The 21,950-nt window shown below is 42.8% G+C and overlaps 1 protein-coding gene across 2 annotated transcripts in view; it reads right to left on the minus strand.

The window, feature by feature from the left end:
* Positions 1 to 1,631: 1,631 nt before the first annotated feature.
* Positions 1,632 to 21,950, minus strand: part of p2rx1 (purinergic receptor P2X, ligand-gated ion channel, 1) — an 87,114-nt gene continuing 66,795 nt past the window's right edge. For both annotated transcript variants that reach the window (XM_041197816.1, XM_041197815.1), the window contains 7 exons: positions 18,249 to 18,329; positions 18,016 to 18,157; positions 17,524 to 17,660; positions 13,058 to 13,148; positions 11,597 to 11,662; positions 8,818 to 8,931; positions 1,632 to 2,827 (listed from right to left, as the gene is read on the minus strand). In XM_041197816.1, coding sequence (XP_041053750.1) covers positions 2,816 to 2,827; positions 8,818 to 8,931; positions 11,597 to 11,662; positions 13,058 to 13,148; positions 17,524 to 17,660; positions 18,016 to 18,157; positions 18,249 to 18,329 — 643 coding nt within the window. In that variant the 3' untranslated portion in view covers positions 1,632 to 2,815. The remainder of the gene's footprint in view (positions 2,828 to 8,817; positions 8,932 to 11,596; positions 11,663 to 13,057; positions 13,149 to 17,523; positions 17,661 to 18,015; positions 18,158 to 18,248; positions 18,330 to 21,950) is intronic.

A 21,950-nucleotide genomic window follows, 5' to 3' on the forward strand; every position in this document is an offset into this window, starting at 1 on the left:
TGACCAGGAATTTCAGCTGGACTGTCAAATGACAGACTGGGAATCCTGCCTGGAATATCAAGTAATAGACCAGGAATCCCTCCAGTGCTGGGAATTCTCCCAATATTCCAAGCAATGCTCCTTTCTCAATCAATATCACCAGAAGCAAAGGAAGATGGCTTTGGCTGTTGGATGCCAATCATTGTTGCCACCAGTCTTTTCTGCAGGAGTTCCTCTGCCCAAGCATCTTCTGGTGCTTCATGAAGGATCTCTCCATCAGTCAAGCTATTCACATATCATGAACTCCATTTATAACTTCTCAAATGGTGAAGCAGCTGTTCCAGGACCTGGACAACACCCAGGCTCAAGCTGTCAAGTGGCAGCTAACATACTTGTCATATAATTCCCAAAAAACTGACATCTCCAACTGGAAAAGGCTTCAGCATCTCATCCTGCAGTCCCACTATTAACACCCTGAGAATCAACATTGGTCAGGAGTTTAACTGGTTCAGCCACACCAATATGGTGGCTACAGGACAGAGAGTGGGGAATCTCTGATGAATGGTTTACCTCCAGCCATTCAAAGCCTCTTTGCCAACTACAAGGCTCAAGTCAGCAGTGCGATGGAGCATTCACCACTCACCCAGATGGTGCACTCACAACAACTCTAAAGAAACCTCACTGCATCCAAGATAGAGCAGTTTATTTCATTGGCACCCCTGTCACTGGACTCGATACTCGCTGGTACATTATGATTGCATTATGTCCTATCCACAGGGTGCATACAGGAATGAGCAGGGTCATTTTGAGTGTTCTGCTTTCCCTGTGATCACTGAACAGAATAAAACAGCAATGTTGTCGGAAGAGATCCTTCCAAGATCTCTTTCAAGTCAAACACTATCCTATCTTGGACATTTATCGTGATTCCTTCATTGTCATGTGTCAGCATTCAACAATTCTCTATTTAACATCAGTGTGAGAGACCCTGCACCATTGGTATGAGAGACCCTACACCATTGGTGTGAGAGGCCCAGCACCATTGGTATGAGAGACCCTATACCATTGGTGTGAGAGGCCCTGCACCATCAGTGTTGGAGGTCCCACACCATCACTTCTTTGGAGTCTGTCTCTATTTAACTAATAGGCTGCCTTTTGATTCTTCCTACCAAAGTGCATGACCTCACACTTTCCTACATTAAACTCTATGCCAATTTTTTGCCCACTCACTCAACCTGACTATATCCTCTTGCAGATTGCTTATGTCCTCATCACAACATGCCCTCTCACCTATTTTTGCATCATCAGCAAATTTGGATACATTACACTCTGCCCCCTCCTCCAAGTCATTAATATAGATAGTAAATAATTGAGGCCCTAGGACTGACCCTTGTGGCGCTCCACTAGTTACATCTTTCCAACCTGAAAAAGACCTATTAATCCCAACTCTCTGTCTTCTGCATGTTAACCAACCCTCAATCCATGCTAATACATTTCCCCAATACTGTGAGCTCCTACCTTGTGCAATAACCTTTTATGTGGCACCTTATCAAAAGCCTTCTGGAAATCCAAATAAATTACATCTACCGGTTCCCCTCTATCAACTCTGCTTGTTATATCCTCAAAGAACTCTAGCAAATTTGTCAAACATGATTTCCCTTTCACAAAACCATGTTGACTCTGTTTGATTGCGTTAAACTTTTCTAAATGTCCTGACATTTCTTCCTTAATGATGGATGATGGTCATTGAATACTTTTAAGGCAGGGGTAGATAGATTCTTGTTAGGGGAGGAAATCAAAGATTATCAGGGGTAGGTAGGAAGGAATATGGAATTTGAAACACGAACAGATCAGCCAAGACCTTATTGAATGGCGAAGCAAGCTCGGGGGCTGAATGGCCTAATTCTGCTCCTATTTGTTATGTTTGCATATTTGTATATATATAAGTTCTGACCCCACAAGTCTTTGTACAGTGGAGGTCCAATTGGAAGGGAGCTTGTGGGGGCTGGAGGGAAGCACTCTTGTTCCTCCTGGCCCGCAAGTAGTGCTGTAAAGGCACTTAACATCGCTCCAAGCTGTCCTCGCTTCCATTCACCTGCTGGGTTTCACAAGTGCTCAGAAACCCAGTTACCCACTGTAAAACAGTAAAGCAGCTTAAGTAAGAAGCTGACAGCCTCATTAAAACATTTTAATTGCCAACTCACCTCCTGGGAGCTGGAACTTGGCTGCCTATCTGTTTTCCCAAGTGAGGGTCAGGTTTCAGATTTTTAAAATTTTATCATCTTACTGGAACATAAGCTGCATGTTTTAAATGTTAGGATTCACTCCATGCTGTGATGTTTGTGAGAGGTGTGATAAGCTGTGAGGGCCCATTGAAAGCTCACTCATTTCCTATGTGCATAAAGAAATAAACAGACTTTGACAAAGTTTTTTTAAAATTTAAAAACAAGCCACATAATTTCTCATGGCTGTGAACACTAAGATAAGAAATTGGAGACTTTTAACATGGTGATAAAGAGCAGTGGTCATTCTAAGGAAGGAAATTGTACAATGAGTTGTACAGGCATTCAAAGTGCTCCCTCATTTTGTACTGGAGATTGTAGCTATGTTGGAGATGCTGACATTGAGTATTGAAGAAACCATACTCTCCTGCACTTTCCTTCATCCTTCAGTAGTTCAGTAGCCTTGCTTTCGAGGATGTCCCTCAGTTGTGTGAGTATTGTTGTCAGCTTGACTTCAAATGGAAGATTGTTGTCTGATGTTGAGGAGGTCCAATTCCCATGCCTATGCTCACTGCTTTGATGCCTTGTCAGGGTGGAAAGGATTATCATGTCCCTTGTTAATCTTTGGTCTATTTTAAAAACAAAATTCAAGAGTAATGTATAGTTAGAGAAGGGAATACTGTAGCCCCATATATTGAGTTAAATATAAAGGATGTGAATGTCAATTTTAAACATTTCAACCAAGAACAAATGGTTAAATTTGATACCAATCCCCCACAGCCCCTCACCCTGCTCTGAAGACAGGCCCAGGTTTGGTGTGTTCCTATCCGTGCCTGTTCATTAACATACAGGTAACACCAAAAATCCATGTTGCCTGCTCATTTCAATATCCGGTGCTATCGATCATCTGGATGTATCGCCATGGGACCAACACAGACATCATAAGTGGATAGCACCACTACAAGCAAGTCTACTCTGCTTAAAGCTAGCAGCATCTCTTAAAGGGGTGGTGCATTGTAGTCAAAGCAGGTGTTGGGAGATGGTGGTGTAGTGGTAATGTCACTGGGCTATAGGCCCAGGCTAATGTTCTGGGGTCATGGATTTAAATCCCACCACAGCAGCTACTGGAATTTAAGTCCAATTAATAAAATCTGGACTATAAAGCTAGTCTCAGTAATAGTGACCATGAAACTATCATTGTTGCAAAAACTCATCTGGTTCCCTAATGTCTTTTAGGGAAGGAAATCTGCCATCCTTGCCTGATCTGGCCTACATATGACTCCAGACCCACAGCAATGTGGTTGACCCTGAAATGGCCAAGTAAAGCCTCTCAGTTTAAGGGAAATTAGGAATGGGCAACATATGCTGGCCTTGTCAGTGATACCTACATCCCATGAAAGAATAAAAAATTAAAGAGAATATGAGCTGGGCAAGAGTGAGGAATGGTACAATATTGGAGAAGATGCTGCACCACTGGTCTTAGGTCTTAGTGGAGTGCATGGAAAGGAGGAGAGATGTCATGTGTCTGCATGTGGCTAGGAGGACCCTCCAGGCCCCTGCTTGGAAGGCAACAGGAGCTGATAGCTGCAGAGATCGACGCCAAGAGTCAAGTTCTGAGGATCTGGATATAGTGGTACAAGATGCTCAATGAACTCACATGAATGGTTAAGGTTGTCCTCAAATGTCATGTCTGACAAACTGTACCACAAGATTCCACCACTGTTCAATTCACCACAAACCCATCACTCACCTGTCAATCAGGGCTCATTTCTGATATTCAAAGCTTTACCTCATCTTCACACATTTAACATTTCTACAAGTCTCAAACCCACAGCTTGCATACACTGCCAGTAATTCAAACACAGTTCTGTCACCCAAAGAGATTGCAACACAATCACTGATGCACTTTACCCTCTCTTGCACAACGTGGTGATAGACAACTAGAGCTGGCAGGAACTAACTGCTGGGAGACAGGCACACCTACATTTCGTAACCCCCGTGGAGGTGCTGCTCATCATTGGGATGGTCATTGGGGAGGCCATGGTCAGCGGTGGGGGCAAAACAATCAAAGACCATGGTATCCACATAATCCTCAATCCTTCTTACATCCCGCTTCCCCCTCAACCCACGCTGTCTTCTGATTTACAAGCTGCAGATGCATTCACAGGCACCTGTTACTTCACACCGCTCACCATTATATTACCCTTGTATGGGTAAATAAGGGCAATTATGGGGGTATGAAAGCTGAGCTAGCTGAAGCGAATTGGCAAATTAGGTTAAGCGATAGGTCAATAGAGATGCAGCGCATCACATTTAAGGGGATATTTCAGAATGCATAGAATACATACAATCCAAAGAGTAAGAAAAAGTCCAAGGGGTGGACAGACCATCTGTGGTTAACTAGAAAGGTTAAAGATATTATCAAACTAGCATATAATTGTGCAAAGACAGGTGGCAGGTCAGAAGATTGGAGTGAATATAAGAAACAGCAAAGAATGACTAAAAGATTAATAAGTAGGGAAAAATTAGAGCATGAGAGAAAGCTAGCCAGAAATATAAAAACAGATAGTAAGAGTTTTTATAAATATTTAACAAAGAAAAGAATTAACAAAGTCCTATAGAAAGTGAGTCTGGAGAATTGATCATGGAAAACAAGGAGATGGCAGATGAATTGAACAGGTATTTAGCATCAGTTCTCACTGTAGAGAATACAAGCAACATCCCAGTAGCAGCTATAAACCAAGAAATGGAAGTGGGGGAGGAAGTCAGGAAAATTACAGTCACCGGCGGAGTGGTACTGAGTAAATTGTTGGAGCTGTGGGCTGACAAGGGGTCGGGTCCTGATGGACTTCAAGCTAGGGTCTTATAAGAAGTGACTGGTGAGATAGTTGATGCATTGGTTTTAATTTTCCAAACCCCCCTAGATTCGGGGAAGGTCCCATTAGATTGGAAAATAGCAAATGTAACTCCATTATTCAAAAAGGGAGAGAGACAGAAAGCAAGAAAGTACAGGCCAGTTAATTTAACATCTGTCGTAGGGAAAATGTTAGAAGCTATTATTAAAGAAGTTATAGCAGGGCAGTTTGATAAGCTCAAGGCCATCAGGCAGAGTCAACATGGTTTTGTGAAAGGGAAATCATGTTTAACCAACTTATTGGAGTTCTTTGAGGAAGTGACATGTGCTGTGGATAAAGGAGAACCGGTGGATGTGCTGTACTTAGATTTCCAGAAGGCATTTGATAAAGTGCCACATCAAAGCTTATTGTGGGAAATAAAAGTTCATGGTATAGGGGGTAACATATTGGCATGGATAGAAGATTGGCTGGCTAACAGGAAGCAGAGAGTAGGCATAAATGGGTCTTTTTCAGGTTGGCAAGATATAATGAGTGGCGTGCCACAGGAATCAGTGCTGGGACCCCAACTGTTTGCAATTTATATAAATGACTTGGATGAAGGGATTGAAGGGAACTTTGCTGATGCCACAAAAATAGGCAGGAAAGTAAGTGTGCAGAGGACATAAGGAGGCTACAAACAGATTTAGATAGGTTAAGTGAGTGGGCAAAGATCTGGCAGATGGAGTATAATGTGGGCAAATGTGAAATTGTCCATTTTGACAGGAAGAATAAAGAAAAGCATATTATCTAAATGGTGAGAGATTGCAGAGCTCTGAGGTGCAGAGGGATCTGGGTATCCTGGTGCATGAATCACAAAAGGCTAGTATGCAGGTACAGCAAATAATTAGGAAATCTAATGGAATATTATCAATTATTGCAAAGGGAATTAAATACAAAAGTAGGGAGGTTATGCTTCAGTTGTACAGGACACTAGTGAGATCACATTTGAAATACTGTGTACAGTATTGGCTGCCTTATTAAAGGAAGGATGTAAATGCATTTGAAGCAGTTCATAGGAGGTTTACCAGACTAATACCCGGAATGGGTGGGTTGTCTTATGAGGAAAGGCTGGACAGACTGGAGTTTAGAAGAGTAAGAGGCACCTTGATTGAAACATATAAGATCAAGAGGGGGTCTTGACAGGGTGGAGGTGGAGAGGATGTTTCCTCTTGTGGAAGAATCTAAAACTAGGGGTCACTGTTTAAAAATTAGGGGTCGCCCATTTCAAACAGAGATGAGGTGAAACTTTTTTAACTCAGAGGGTTGAGAGTCTTTGGAACTCTTTTCCTGAAAAGATGGTGGAAGCAGAGTCCCTGAATATTTTTAAGGCAGAGGTGGATAGATTCTTGGTAAGCAAGGGGATGATAGGTTATTGGGGGTAGGTGGGCTGCAGATTTCAGGTTACTATCAGATCAGCCATGATCTTATTAAATGGTGGAGCAGGCTCGAGGGGCTGAATGGCCTACTCCTGCTCCTTGTTTGTATGTTCGTATGTAACTTGTCCATTTCAGATACCCCAAGAGGAGCGACTTGCCAGGTATTGTAAGAAAATAATGACGATGAAGATTCACTGCCATTCAATTTCATACTCGTAGCCATCAGCTCAGATACTGACATTGCAGAATTTCATGGATAATATAGAGGCAGGGTCTTCAACCGGTGAGACACCGGGCATGAGTGACCTGCAACCAAGGCATATGATAAGGATGGTGCAGGTGCCAGCTCACTGGAGGTCAAGGTCACACAATGTGTCCGCTGTAGAGGATTCAGTCAAGCACGTCCATGGGCAGCCTACAGATGAAGCGTGATGGGCTTACACAAAATGCTTGGTGCATTGGGAATCTTGCCAGAAAGCCTGTATTCAATGTCAAGGAGCATGGAGGAGTCAGAACCAACTTGGATTCCATCCAGCCATGAGTCAGCCTCTGACGGTCCATGTCTCAGCTTCCATTGGAACATAAGGAGCAGTGACCCAATGCCTGACTGTTGAAGTGAAAGCTCAGACTGTCACCATGGCTGGGATTTTATCTGCAGTCGCTGGTCCTGCCCACCAGCCAGGAAGTTGGGGCAGCCCCTCCTCCACTGTCCCTGGGAGCTACGACTGGATTTTGCAGTCTTCAGTTTGATTACCTTCAGCCAGGGCTTCTGCCCCTTTGAAGGAGCATTATCACCTCCAAGAGCTACCAATCAGAGGGCCATCAGCACATTTACTCAGACTGGTGGCCAGTGCTGGGACGGCGACAGGCCCCGGTGCAGCGACCATTGAGGAGACCTGGTCAGAAGATGATAGGCTTAGGGATTTGGCATGATCCAGGGAGGGGGGTTGGTGAGGAGGGGGTTGGGGGGTGGATGGGAAAGATATTTTAGTGGGGGCAGTCCTTGCTGCTGCAGTAGAAGCCTTCTATGGGTTACATGTTGTCCAATAAGGTGGGGCTAACCCCCTCAAGCCCACAGGGAGGCTGCCAGCTTTTAGTAGGCAGCCTCCTCAGGTAGCAAAGTGCTTTACCACCTCTGGTGTTAACCCCCCACCCCCCAGTGGCATGGGGGGCTCACCATATGGGGAGAATGACAAGCAAGCCTTAGGAGCAGGAGCAGGCCATTTGGCCCTTTGGGCCTGCTCTACCATTCAATAAGATCATGGCTGATCTGGTTGTGGTTTCAACTCCACTTTCCTGTCAACCCCCCCCCCCCCCCATAACCCTTGACTCCCTTGTCAATCAAAAATCTGTCTAATTCAGCCTTGAATAAATCCAATGATCCAGCCTCCACTACTCACTCGGGAAGGGAATTCCACAGACTAACAACCCTCTGAGAGAAAAAAATTCTCCTCATCTCCTGATCTTAAAAGGGAAACTACTTATTCTTAAACTGTGTCCCCTAGATCTAGTCTCCCTCACAAGTGGAAACATCCTCCCAGTGTCTGCCCTATAATGCCCCCTCAGGGTCTTATATGTTTCAATAAGATCACTTCTCATTCTTCTAAACTTCAACTGGCCCATCCTGTTCAACCTTTCGAAGGTAAACCCTTCATCCCAGGAATGAGTCGAGTAAACCTTCTTTGAGCTGCTTCTAATGTAATTATAACCTTTTTCAAACAAGGAGACCAAAACTGTGCATCCAGGTGTGGTCTCATCAATGCCCTGTACAACTGCAGTGAAACTTCGCCACTCTTATATTCCATTTCCTTTGCAATAAATGCCAGCGGACTGCGGGTGGATGAACTTCTATGGCTCTGGTTCTTTCCAGACTGTAGCTGGAGAAATTTGCAACATCATGCAGTATGCAATCCACTGCTGCGTTAGGTTGTTCACTGTAACTCTTTACTCAACGAGAGATGACTTCATTTAATCATCTCTTTTCTGAGAGAAGCAGCTGGCGCCAGCCTGTTGCTATGCTAAGCGTGTAGGCTTCCTCATTGGACTGGATGCCATTGGCTGTGCATACATCACTTTCTGACTGCCACATGTCAATACTGTCCTTACCAATATGCCATCCTGCATGGAGCACCCACACACGCATGGTGCGTGTGTGTCTGGTATTTCGCAGACATCATTTTGGAGCTCTAAGGGCACTTGTATTGCTCAAAAAAAACAGGCATAAACAATCACATTTTCTTGCCCTTGGTTTTCCAAATGTAAATTGAGTTAAATGAAATGGGACTTTTATTGCATTTGATGATCTTGGGAGGCTACGCAATGACTATTCTTCATCTAATCTTCACTCACTTCTGCTGGCATTGATGTAGATGATTCTCCTTCAACATTCTTGAACTTCTTCTGTTTGTAGTAGTTTCGTTTGGGAAGCATATGAAGCATTACCAAGTCACACACAATAGTAGCCTTTAAAGAAAAAGATAGTTCATTTAAAAAGGATTCACCTTCTCAGTGCTAAAATACCTTATCAGGTTTCAATGGATGGCATCCTCATCTGTTTTATTTAGCAGGACCTGGTGTCGCTCCAGCTTCTTGAGTTAATTATTTATGGAAAGTGTAGGTAGTTTCCTGTTGCCTTCCTTATTGTATTTAAGCTCAGAGGACATTCTCCCAGGTGGGCTGCAGCCAAAGAAAAGCTCCACTTACACTTTACAATGTGGAGTGACACCCCACCCCCATCAGATGTCCTGTTGGATTCAACCCAGCGTTCAGAGCCACTTGCCAGGACTGTGCGAGTTTGGCCTCAGACACAACCCTTTTGCCAGTGGACACTGTCTGTCTGAGCATGAGTCCCCACAGAATGTTAACCCAGTATTTAGTGACCATAATCTAGCCACCGATTGTTTGGACTGTTGGGAGAGTGAAGGCTCAAACCCTCCCCTTTTGACTTAGGGGGTGGGAACGATACAACTGAGGCAAAGGCTCATTCCCTCTGTGCATGTAAGGCTCCTTGGAATATTTGTTATTGTTGCCCATTTGATGATTATTTGTCTAAAAATAAAATCATTTTTAATTAAGCAAACAATTGAGGCAGCCCTGTGATTCCAAGTTCTCAGCAAGAAGCCTCCTGTTCCTGCTTCTGGGTGCCCAGGACTGCAGCATGAAGCCCACTATATACTGTTTCCAATTTCAGCAGAGAAGCTCATGAGGAAGCAGATGTGATGTTAGGAGAGTAGCTTTGGATAAACTGAAGAACAGAGGGAGATGAAGAAGGATAGAGAATTGCTCTGCTTTGAGAACTTAAAATCATTATAAAAAATGGACTCTACAATTGGAAAAGACAAAGCAGATCATTGTAATTCTGCATAATATTACTTTGGATGTGCAGTATATGTCCCAACCTATTTTCATTTTTAAAAGCTTTGATGGAAGTGTCATTTGGACAGATGATATGATAGCCATCTATTTCAAGATTGTTACACTATGTCCTAAAGTTCACATTACCCTCAGTCACAGTTGTCATGCGTTATATGTTCATTAGGTCTCATGAAGATGTTCTGAGTTTTATATGGCTGAATATTAAGGGCAGAATCTTGCCCTTGTCGGGCGGGTTCAGCGGGAGCAGGTGGGGGCGGGAGGGAAGCCAACTGCCGCCCGTGATTGAGGCCGGAAGGCGATTTCATGTTGACAGGCCAATCAAGGCCCGCCCGGCTTGAAATGCAAGGGCGGGGGTGGAGGGCAAGCGGGGTGAGCGTGACCAGCACGCATGTGCACCAGTGAGCGCTTCATAATTTCCCTGAGGCACAGAGAGCACATAAAGCATTTTCAATAAATAAATAAATAATGAGCAGGGACAAGTTATTAATTAAATTTCAAATTTTTTATTTTATTTTTATTTGTTTTTGGAAATCTCATCCCACCCATGGGTGTGGTTTCCTAAAAAGTGCAAAGGCCACTTTGGGCTTTTCGCCTGCCCGCCAACCATAAGGTTGGATGAGCAGCAAATAATTTAATTTAATAACCTTGTTAATGGCCTTAATAGGCCTTTTAGTTGTCAGCGGGTGCACTGCCAACTCTAGCGAATGCCTGCCAAACAAAATATCACACGATTATAGTGTCCAAGACTATGAGGGTCATGGACAGGGTGGATAGGGAGCAGCTGTTCCCCTTTGTTGAAGGGTCAATCACGAAGGGACACAAGTTCAAGGTGAGGGGCAGGAGGTTTAGGGGGGACGTGAAGAAAAACTTTTTTACCCAGAGGGTGGTGACATCTGGAATGCACTGCCTGGGAGGGTGGTGGAGGCGGGTTGCCTCACATCCTTTAAAAAGTACCTGGATGAGCACTTGGCACATCATAACATTCAAGGCTATGGGCCAAGTGCTGGTAAATGGGATTAGGTAGGTAGGTCAGGTGTTTCTCATGTGTCAGTAGACTCGATGGGCCGAAGGGCCTCTTCTGCACTGCATGATTCTGTGACTGCACGCTGACTTCAAGATGCTCGTCCAACGTCAACGCGTGTCATTTTACGCTTGAGCGGGTCGGGCGCCCACCCGCCGAGCTAAAAATTTTGCCCTAAACGTTTATTGATAACATATAATGAAGTGCATATATACAGGGTATAACTCAAGCAATAAGCTAACTCCATGCTTGCTTCTACACAAGTCTCTGTCCAGTCCACAAGTGTTCCTAACCTCTGGTCATCATACTGTGGGTGGTACTGTTTCCAAGTCCCTGCATTAACCCTTGCTATACCAAATACCCTTATACTACAAATTTATTAATGAAATAAAAATCATCTCTTTTCAGAGCTTTACAATTAAGTTTTTTCTCTTCCTTCCTGACCATAGGAAGAGAAGGGATTCATTCAACCCCTCGAGCCTGGTTCACCATTTAATTCAATCATGGCTGATCTGCACCTTAACTCCATTTAACCACCTTTGCTCCCAAGTATTAATATCCCTTCCCAATAAAAACCTACTGACCCTTGCCTTGAAAGGTCCCCCAGCACTGCTTGCCTTTGAGGGGAGTGAGATCGAGATTTTCACTACCCTTTGTGTGAGAAATTACTGCCTGATTTCCCTCAGAAATGGCCTGGCTCAAATTTGGAGATTAACTAGTGCTTTTACTCACCACCCCAAACACACCAATGCCAGAGCCAATAGTTGTCATGGTTGGAATAATGTCAAATTTACCAGCCTGGTAAAACAAAATAAGACAATTAAATAAAGTGAGTAAGTAACTATATGCTCTAGCACACAAATGCACTAGGATACATTAAAATGGAGGCTGTTTAATTACTTTGAGCAAAGGAAATTAAAAGTTATTCAGAATAAATGTAAAATGCACCCAAGCATATTTAAGCAAAATTAAGAGGCTGATTTTTAACACTACCTGACCAGCTAAAATCCAATCACCAGGGCAAGGGAAGACATGTTTAGTTGAAGGATGCCTTTGTATGGATGGTTTGACTGCTAGCATTATACCTGGATGGGCGTCTGTTTAGTGAGCAATTTAAAGCACTTGGCATGGATCAAAGAGTCAAGCCATCCCAGTTAAAGTAATCAATGTCCTTTGTTTGATAGCCTCTTTCTGGGGTGAAGACGTGCCTCTGACCGGAGAGATTAGTGTGGCTAATAGTTTTCTCTGGCTCCTTTAAGTGAAAGCTCAGCTCTCAGCTTGAAACCAGAAGAGAGGTGGAGCTATGTGACTATGTCACATAAGAAGTGATCAGCCCTGTTTCAAAAATCAATCTATATTGAGAGGTAATGTTGGACAATTACCTCTGTCGGTTTGGCATTATGAGAGAGTGTACAGTTTGTGAATTACAATAAAGACCCCATTTGTACTGAATACTATTCACTAACCTGTAAACATATTTGAGTTATAGTCTGAACGTCAATTGCATACAGTCTATATGTATCAACAGTGGAAGAGGGAGGGAACACATTACAGAACACAGTAAGCTGAGTACAGTAACAGGCCTTCTCTGTTTGATACCAGGTCTCATTATGTTCCCCAAAACATTGGGCAGAAAAAGGCTTGCCCTTGTTTGTGAGAGATGGAAGACTCACTTATAGGAGTGGTTTGCAACACTGAATCCAAGGAAATTTCGAGCAGAAAAACACCCCAAAACTTAATATTTCATATAGGATTTATTGTTTTAACTTTCCTATACTGATGAATGAACTTGAAACAAATGATTTTCTTAGGTGAAAACTGTAGATTCAAAGTCTTTGATGCAATTACACAATGCTGATCTTCCTGGGATCTAGATTTGACTCCAGACCTGGCTAATGAGATGAAAATCATTGCTTGGCTCTTGGAGTGCCCCCAGTTAACTAGCAGAAAACTCACTACAATTTGGTAAAAAGTGGAAAACTTGTTCACAAGAAATGACTGAACTGATCAGTGAAAAATTCAACACGAGGTTTTGTGAAGGGAAAAACAAAGGTATATCATTACGCCAATGTAGAAAATGATTTATGCTCTCTGGTTATCCTATCCTTGCCAGATAGTGCCTGATTTAAATTCAATTCCCAACATTGATATCCTTCATCTGATAACCATCACGTAAAAATACAGGCATCTTACCTTACCATTGACCATAATATCTAATCGAATTCCAAAGACCTTGTAAAGATCTCTCACATCTGTGCCATTTTCCTTATAGTATTTAGCATACCTTTGAAATAAAACATAGGGGATGTTATTGAACTCAGGCTGACCTTGTGAGAGAGACTTGCATTTATACAGCGCCTGTCATAACCTCAAGACTCCAAAAGCATTTTACAGCCAATGAAGTGCTTTTTAAGTGCAGTTACTATGGTAATGTAGGAAATGCAGCAACCAATTTGTGCACAGCAAGCTCCCACAAACAGTAATGTCCAGGTAATCTGTTTTTAATGTTAGTTCAGGAATAAATACTGATCAGGACAGAGGAAAGAACTCCCCTGCCCTCCTTTGAAATAAAGTGCCACAAGATCTGACACGTCCACCTGAGAGAGCAGAGGGAGCTTTTCTCATTTGAAAGACATACCTTCGGCATGTACTGTATGTTGCTCTTTTGGGACTATCTTTGTTGTCATCTTGTTTCTGCACCAGATTGTGCGAAAGTGGATGTGATAAAAGCAGTACAGGAGAATTCCAGCAGGCACAGCTTGTTCAAGCTCAGCCTGTTCAGAAACCAATACTTGTGACTCAACTTGGATGAAGTTCATTGTCCTCACATCCTATAATTTAGGACCATTACTAGTGGTATCAAAAATCTCAAAAACAGGACAACACATGGAGAATCATCCCCATTTACATCACAGAGACAATAGTAGGCCATTCATCCTACTGAATCTGTTAACTCTACCAGCTTCATCTGATACTCCATATCCTTCCAGTTAAGTATTGAGATTGGAATCTAGGACCAGGACTAGGGCATTTGGTCCCCCAAGCTTGTTCTGCTATTCAATTAGATCACAGCCGATCTTATCTATCTTGTTTTTTTTAACCCCTTAATACCTAACAAAAATCTATCAATAGAAGACAAAAAAAGAGTTAATGTCTTGAGTCCTTTTGACTCTTCTTCAGAGGCATAAGGACTCGAAACGTTAATTCTGTTTTTTTCTCCACAGATGCTGTTAGATCTGTTGAGTTTTTTCAGCATTTTCTGTTTTGTTTCAGATTTCCAGCATCTGCAGTATTTTGCTTTTATTATAAAAATCTATCAATCTCAGTTTTGAAATGTTCGGTTAATCCCCAACCTCAACAGTTTTGGGGGGAAGAGAGTTCTGGGTTTCCACTACCCTTTTGTGAAGAAATGCTTCCTGATATCATCCATGAATGGTCTAGCTCTATAGACTCCCTCTCCAAACACCTTAATTGACTTCACATCTTGTCTGCCAGGCCAACATGCAGAAGGCATTTTACAATCTCTTGTGTGAAGAGATTTTTTTTCTAGATCCACTTTAGTTCAATTTTAAAGTTATGTCCCTTTGTTCTGAATTACTTTAAGGGAGAGTTGTTCTTTAATCCACCAGTGCAAATTCTCTCTATTATTTTAAACTCCGTGAGGTGAATTTTTAATTCCCCTGCTTCCAGCCGGGGCAGGACAATAACATGATGAAGCACACATCCAACATTGTCCAGCCACCAGCCATTTTGTTGTGGGCCTTCAAATGAACAACAGGAGATCCTGCTAGAAATATTGGCTCATTTAATTTGATGTTCCCATGATGTCAATAGGGCCCCATGCAAGCTAAAAAAATAAGTTTGTTGCTTTTTTCGTTTAATTTGGGCATTGCTGGCATTTATTGCCCACCCCAAATTGTCCCTGTTCAGAGGGCATTTAAGAGTCAACCATATTGCTGTGGATCTGGAGTCACATGTAAGCCAGACCAGGAAATGACAGCAGATTTCCTGAAGGACATTAGTGAACCAGATGGGTTTTTACAACAATCAACAATGGTTTCATGGTCATCATTAGGCTTTTAATTCCAGATTTTTATTGAACTCAAATTCCTCCATCTGTTGTGGTGGGATTCAAACCCAGGTCCTAGAGCACTAACCTGGGTCTCTGGATTACTAGTCTAGCGACAATACCACTACACCATTGCCTCCCTTGAAGTTTTCCAAGTACTCCCGTGAGCAGCCCAGTTTAAGGATCTCAGGTTAAGCTCTTCAACCCTGCCATGAACATACCTCAACAATTTCAATCTGAGTCCAGTGTAACTGATTTGTATATTACACATGGCCACCTATCTCAGGACCCTACCCAAGATGGTGAAGGTCAGAGCAGCTGCCGAACTGGACTGAATAAGTGACCAAACCCCATTTTCAGACCACTACCAGCTGGAGACACTCAAAATCATCTCATGGTACCAGCAATTCATTGCCTTCTTTGGATTTTACATTTAGGTAATGGAAAGGATTGTATTAATCTGTCATTGGGAAAGGCACAATACCAGGAATAACTGGTTAATGAAGGGACTAAAGTTAAACAGAAAAATTATAATGGATGAAATAAGGAGATTAAAACCAAACAGAACTCCTGACCCAAATGGTTTTTATTAGAAGTTGTAAGAAAATAAGTGAGGAAATTTGAGTTGAATTAATATTTTCCAAAGCTCGCTCAATTTTAAGGTATTGCCAGGAAATCAGAAGGTGAAGCATTAGGGCATTCTTTAAAAAAGTGGAAGGAACTAACCCAGTAACTATAGACCGGTAAACATAATGGAAACATTGTTCGAATCCGTTGCGAGAAACAGAATAAATGATTATTTGGAAACGGTTTAATTAAGGGGAGCCACCATCACTTTATGAAAGCGGTGGGTCATAGCTAACTAATCTGGTGGAGTTCTTTAACAAAATCCCAAAGACCCTGGATAGCATAGGACCAACGGTTGACATATACATGGATTTTCAGAAGCTGTTTGCAAGGGCTCCACAGAAGAGACTTCTAGCAAATATTGGATTGTGTAGAATTGGAAGCAGGTGACAGAATGGATGGGGACATGAACCAGAGTGTTGGAATTAAAGAGGGATTGTTGGATTGAATGGAAGTGACAGTAATGGAGCCTTAAACTCTTCATTTTGTACAACAAATAGTTTGGGTTTGGAATGTAATGACCGACAAATTGCATTCTTGAAGGAGGAACAATTGCAGGGATATAGGGAAATCCCTGGGGAGTGGGATTGATTGGATTCCTCTCCAAAAGATACAGTAAAGACTCGATGGGTCAAATGGCCTCCTTCTGTGCTGTACTGTTTTATGATTCGATGTACAAATGACCTGAATTTGGGAACACAGGTGGGTATGTCAAAGTTTACAGCAGATGTTAAGTTGGAAGGTATAGTACATACAGATATAAGAATATATAAATGAGGAACAGGAGTAGGCCATTCGGCCCCTCGAGCCTGTTCGGTCATTCAGGAAGATCATGGGCGATTGTGGTTTTAAATCCACTTTCCCTCCTAGATAACCTTTGACTCCCTTGTCAATCAAGAATCTATCTAATACTGCCTTAAAAATATTCAATGACCCTGCCTCTACTAATCTCTGGGTAAGAGCGTTCCACAGACTCACGACACTTGAGAGAAAATATTTCTCCTCATCTCTGTCTTAAAATGTGTCCCCTAGATCTAGTCTCTCCCACAGGGGTAAATATCCTCTCATCATCCACCTTGTCAAGTCCCCTCAGGATCTTATATATTTCAAAATAAGATCTCTCATTCTTCTAAACTCCAATGGATACAGGCCCAGCCTGTCCAACTTTTCCTTGTAAGATAATGCCTCCCATCCCAGGAAATGCATTAAATTATGAAAACTGCAAAAGACAGATTAACAGAGTGGGAAAAACAAAGGCAGGTACAATTTAACACAACAAAGCAGGAGGTAGTGCTTTTTGGACAGAAGGATGGCAGATAGAAATATAATCGAAATGGAAAACACTGGAAAGTGGGGATGGAACACTAGGTGTTTAACCAATCATCACAAAATCACAGATGGACAATTGATAATGGCATGTTAGACCTCATAACAAGAGACATTGGATATCAAAACAAGGGCGAAACGACTTAATATTAACGAGTATTGGGGTAGATTTTCATGTGACTGTTTTCATTGGACAGGAGGAAGCAAGAGTCAATTACCTCATTCCATCCCACCTCGTGCTCCTGCTGTTGGCTGGCATTGCCAGTCCCTAATCAGCCTGGTGCTAACTAGAGAAGTATGTGCTGTCTGTCAGGGATTATGAGGAAGGCAAAGCCAAGTGTCTCCCAAATGAGACTGCAACCTGATGGATCAAGAACATGGTCTCTTTCTGAGCAATTCCAGTGGGCTTTTTGCCAGAGATACAGGGAGATTCACCCAACCTCAGAGCTTTCCCTGCTGATGTAAATCTTTTCATTCTTGTCCGACTGAGATTGGGCCCCCAGTTATGGGGAATCACAGAGTTGAATCGCACAATGAGTCACTACACCAACACACTGTGCTACCCAGCAACTTGCTGCATCATTTCACTAAACACAAGTGGTATCAACTGGCAGAGGTCAAATTGTGAGGTTCTTACCTGAAGTTAAAACCTGCTGATACTTTCTCTTTGTCTAAACCCCCGTAAAGTTGATGGAAGCTATAGGTGGGTGTACAGTATTTCTCAGGCCAATCCAGGTCACAATCCCAGTGGATCACAATACCAATCATGCCCCCCTTCACAAAGCAAGATACAGAAACATAATGTGAGCAGAATTACTCCATCAGCTTTTAAAAATATGCTTTCATGGGATGTGAGCATTGCTGGCAAGACCAGCATTTATTGCCCATCCCGAATTGCCCTGAAGGTGATGGTGAGCTTGAGCTGCTGCAGTCTATGTGGTGCAAGTACACCCACAGTGCTGTTAGGAAGGGAATTCCAAATCTTGGTTTTAAGTATAATCTAATTTACAGGTGCTTTATCACCCTAAATGGTGCAGCCTAGATCACCCTAAATATGCCAACTATTGTTGCTGTTTCAGTCCCCTTGGTTAACTGGAGGCCAATGCCCCTGGAGAGAGCCTAGACTTACTTTGTATGCCAGGACAGAGAAATTCTCTTTAATTTCTTCAACAATGTAACCCAAACGAAACACAGGGCACAGAGGGTCATGGACCTTATGGTAGGTGCAATTTTTCAGAGTTGCTTTGGTTACGGATTCCACTATATTCCGCCTGGAAAACAGAGCTTTTGGTAAAGCTAAAAATGTATTGCTTTTTCCAATTCAAGATTGTGTGTTAAAAAAAACAACATTCCTGAACATACCTTGAAACACCAAAGGCTGTAAAAGTGATCGAGTTCTTGATAAAAATGGTGAAGTTTTCTGCAGCCATCAGCAATGGTGGACTAAGGGGAGATAGGAGAGAAGATGCCTGCAATCAGTACAGGGGACAAACTGCCTTGAATAACATGACTTTCCTGCTTGCGTCGACAGGTAGAATCAGTGGAGATCATTTTGGCTTTGGGTTATAGGGTAAAATTGGGTTGATACCACAACTCCAGATTTTCAGTTTTATTGACTAGGAATGAAAAAATGATGGGAAGCTGAATTGATATTATCCATTTCTCACTATTGTCCAAAATTTAAATTCCCCCCGCCCTTAAAGTCCTGAATTTACCGCTAAGATCTACTAACTCTGAGATCTTCCAAACACATGAAAATTATGGGCAGGAAAAGACCATTACGTCCATCAAGCCTATCCCACATGGCTGTCATGTGTGAAATGAGAGATAGAGCAGTGGAGAGGTTTAGGGAGGGAATTTCAGAGCTTAGGGCCCAAGCAATGGCGGAGTGATTAAAATCAGAGATGCTCAAGAGACAGGAAATAAGGAGGAGTTATTTCCATGGAGGCTTTCCCCAGTAAAGCTAGTAAACACCAGTGTCCAACGGCATATGGCAGACAGACACCCAAAATTTACCCATAGTGCCACAGCCCTGCGCCAGTCCCAAGCAGAGGATGTGCTCATCTGCTGAGCGCGCCAGGTCTAGTGGGCACAATTCCCATGTACAACAAGCGTGGTTGGATGAAATCTGATCAGAGGCATGTCTCCCCTCCATCACCATACCCACTGTGCATTCATAAATGTTATTAGTCTCTCATGGGAATCTCTCCCTCTTAAGATACTAGAGCCACTGCCAATCAGAAACAAAAGAAACAAGTAACATTCGTGCCACACAAGTGCCAGGCAATGACCATTCCCAGCAAGAGAGAATCTAACCATCACCTTTTGACATTCAATGGTATTGCCTGGGGGTTAACATTGACGAGAAACTGAACTGGATTAGCCATATAAATACTGTGGCTACAAGAGCAGGTCAGAGGCTGGGAATCCTGTAGTGAGTAACTCACCTCTTGACTTCCCAAAGTCTGTCCTCCATCTACAAGCCATAAGTCAGGAGTGTGATGGGATACTCTCCACTTGCCTGGACAACACTCAAGAAGCTTGACACCATCCAGGACAAAGCAACCAACTTGATTGGCACCCTGCCCACAAATATTCGCTCCCTCCACCATCAATGAACAGTGGCAGAAGTGTGTACCATCTAAAAGATGCACTGCAAAAACTCACCAAGCCTCCTTGTACAGCACCTTCCAAACCCATGATCTCTACCATCTAGAAGGACAAGGGCAGCAGACAAATGGGAACACCATCACCTGGAAGTTCCCCTCAAAGCCACTCACCATCCTGACTTGGAAATATATCGCTGTTCCTTCACTGTCGCTGGGTTAAAGTCCTAGAACTCCCTTCCTAACAGCACTTTGGGAGTACCTACACCGCATGGACTGCAGTGGTTCAAGAAGGCAGCTCACCACCACCTTCTCAAGGGCAATTAGGGATGGGCAATAAATGCTGGCCCAGCCACTGACACCCATATCCCGTGAATGAATAAAGAAAAAGGGTACAGACACTCAGCAAGGCTGGCAGAAAGTGTTCAGATATATATTATTCTTCAGTTTATGCGTGATAGTGTGTGGGTGAGTTTGAGAGTGTGTGTCTGTATGAAAGTGTGAGAGTGTGTCTGTGTGAGAGTGAGAGTCTGTGTGAGAGTGTATGTGCCTGTGTGAGAGTGTAGTTTGTGTCTGTGTGAGAGTGTGTGTGTGTCTGTGTGAGTGAGAGTGTGTGTATGTATGCGTGAATGTGTGTAAGTGTGCCTGTGTCTGTGAGTTGTGCGATTGTATGTGTGTGTGTGTGTGTGTGCATGTGTGTATGTGTGTGTGTGTGCATGGAGGTGTTTGCGTGTGTGTGATCATATGTGAGAGTTTGAGAGTGTAGGTGAGCGTGAGTGCATTAGTGCGTGTATGCATAAGTGTTTGAATGTGTTCGGCTGTGAGTGTGTGTGTGTGTGTGTGCGCATAGGCGTTATGTTTTACTATGGGGTCGCTTTGCTCATGAACCGGTTACATGCTTATCTGTCGCCAGGCATTTCGATTACAGTACACAGCAGATGCAGAGACTAATATAAATTGAAGCACATGCTATTTATTTACACAAACAACAGAGCACTAACGTGATGAATGCTTCTCCAACCAGACCCTACTCTAGATTAACATTAACATGGTAGCCTGTGCTACACAGCTATTGGGTCTTACAGTCACATGGTCAATCTGCTTGCATTCCCTTAAAGGTGTATTACACCTCAGATTATCACAATGAGTGTGTGTGTTTGTGTGTGCGAGTGTTTGAATGTATGTGAGTGAGAATGTGTGTGTGAGCGTATATAAGAATGTATGTGAATGTGAGTGAGCCTGAGTGCATAAATGTGTCTGTGTGTCATTGTTTGAGTGTGCGTATGAGTGTGAGTGAGCATCCTTGTATAAGTGTTTTTATGTGTCTGTGTGTGTGTGCATGCGTGCTTGAGTGTGTTTGACTCTGTGTGTGTGAGTATTTGAGTGTGTGTGTGAACATATGAATTAGGAGCAGGAGTAGGCCACTCGGCCCCTCAAGCCTGCTCCGCCGTTTAATAAGATCATGGCTGATCTGAAAGTAATCTGAACCCCACATTCCTGGCTATCCCCAATAACCTTCCATCCTCTTGTTAATCAAGAAGCTATCTCGCTCTGCTTTAAAAATATTCAAAGACTCTGCTTCCACCACCTCTTGAGGGAGAGAGTTCAAAGACTCACAACTCTCAGGGAGAAAAAAATTCTCCTGATCTCTGTCTTAAATGAGTGACCTCTTATTTTTAAACAGCGTGTCCTCATTCTAGATTCTCCCACAAGAGGAAACATCCTCTTCACGTCCACCTTGTCAAGACCCCAAGGTTTCAATTAATTCACTTCTTAATCTTCTAAATTCCAGTGGATACAAGCCTAACCTGTCCAGCCTTTCCTCATAGGACAACCCACCAATTCCAGCTATGAGTCTAGTAAACCTCTGAACTGTTTCTAACGCATTTACATCTTTCTTTAAATAAGGAGAACAGATGTGGTCTCACCAGTGTCCTGTACAACTGAAGCATAACCTCCCTACTTTTGTATTCAATTCCCCTCACAATAAATAATAACATTCTATTAGCTTTCCTAATTACTTGCTGTACCCGCATACTAACCTTTTGTGATACATGCACTAGGACACCCAGATCTGAATCTCAGAGCTCTGCACTCCCTCATCATTTAGATCATAAGCTTCCCTTTTATTCTTTCTGTCAAAATGAACAATTTCACATTTGCCCACATTATACTCCATTTGCCAGACCTTTACCCACTTTGTAGCCTCTTTACATCCTCTTCACAATTTAATTTCCTACCTATCTTTGTGTCACCAGCAAATTTAGCCACCATTCCATCTGTCCCTTCATCCAAGTCATTTATATAAATTGTAAACAGCTGAGGCCCCAGCACTGATCCCTGTGGCACGCCACTCATGCCAATTCATGCCAACTCTCTGTTTCCTGTTAGCTAACCAATTTTCTATCTATGCCAATATGTACCCGCCTATACCATGAGCTTTTATTTTCTGCAATAA

Source organism: Carcharodon carcharias, chromosome 10, assembly GCF_017639515.1.
Source record: "Carcharodon carcharias isolate sCarCar2 chromosome 10, sCarCar2.pri, whole genome shotgun sequence".
Classification (NCBI taxonomy): Eukaryota; Metazoa; Chordata; class Chondrichthyes; order Lamniformes; family Lamnidae; genus Carcharodon; species Carcharodon carcharias.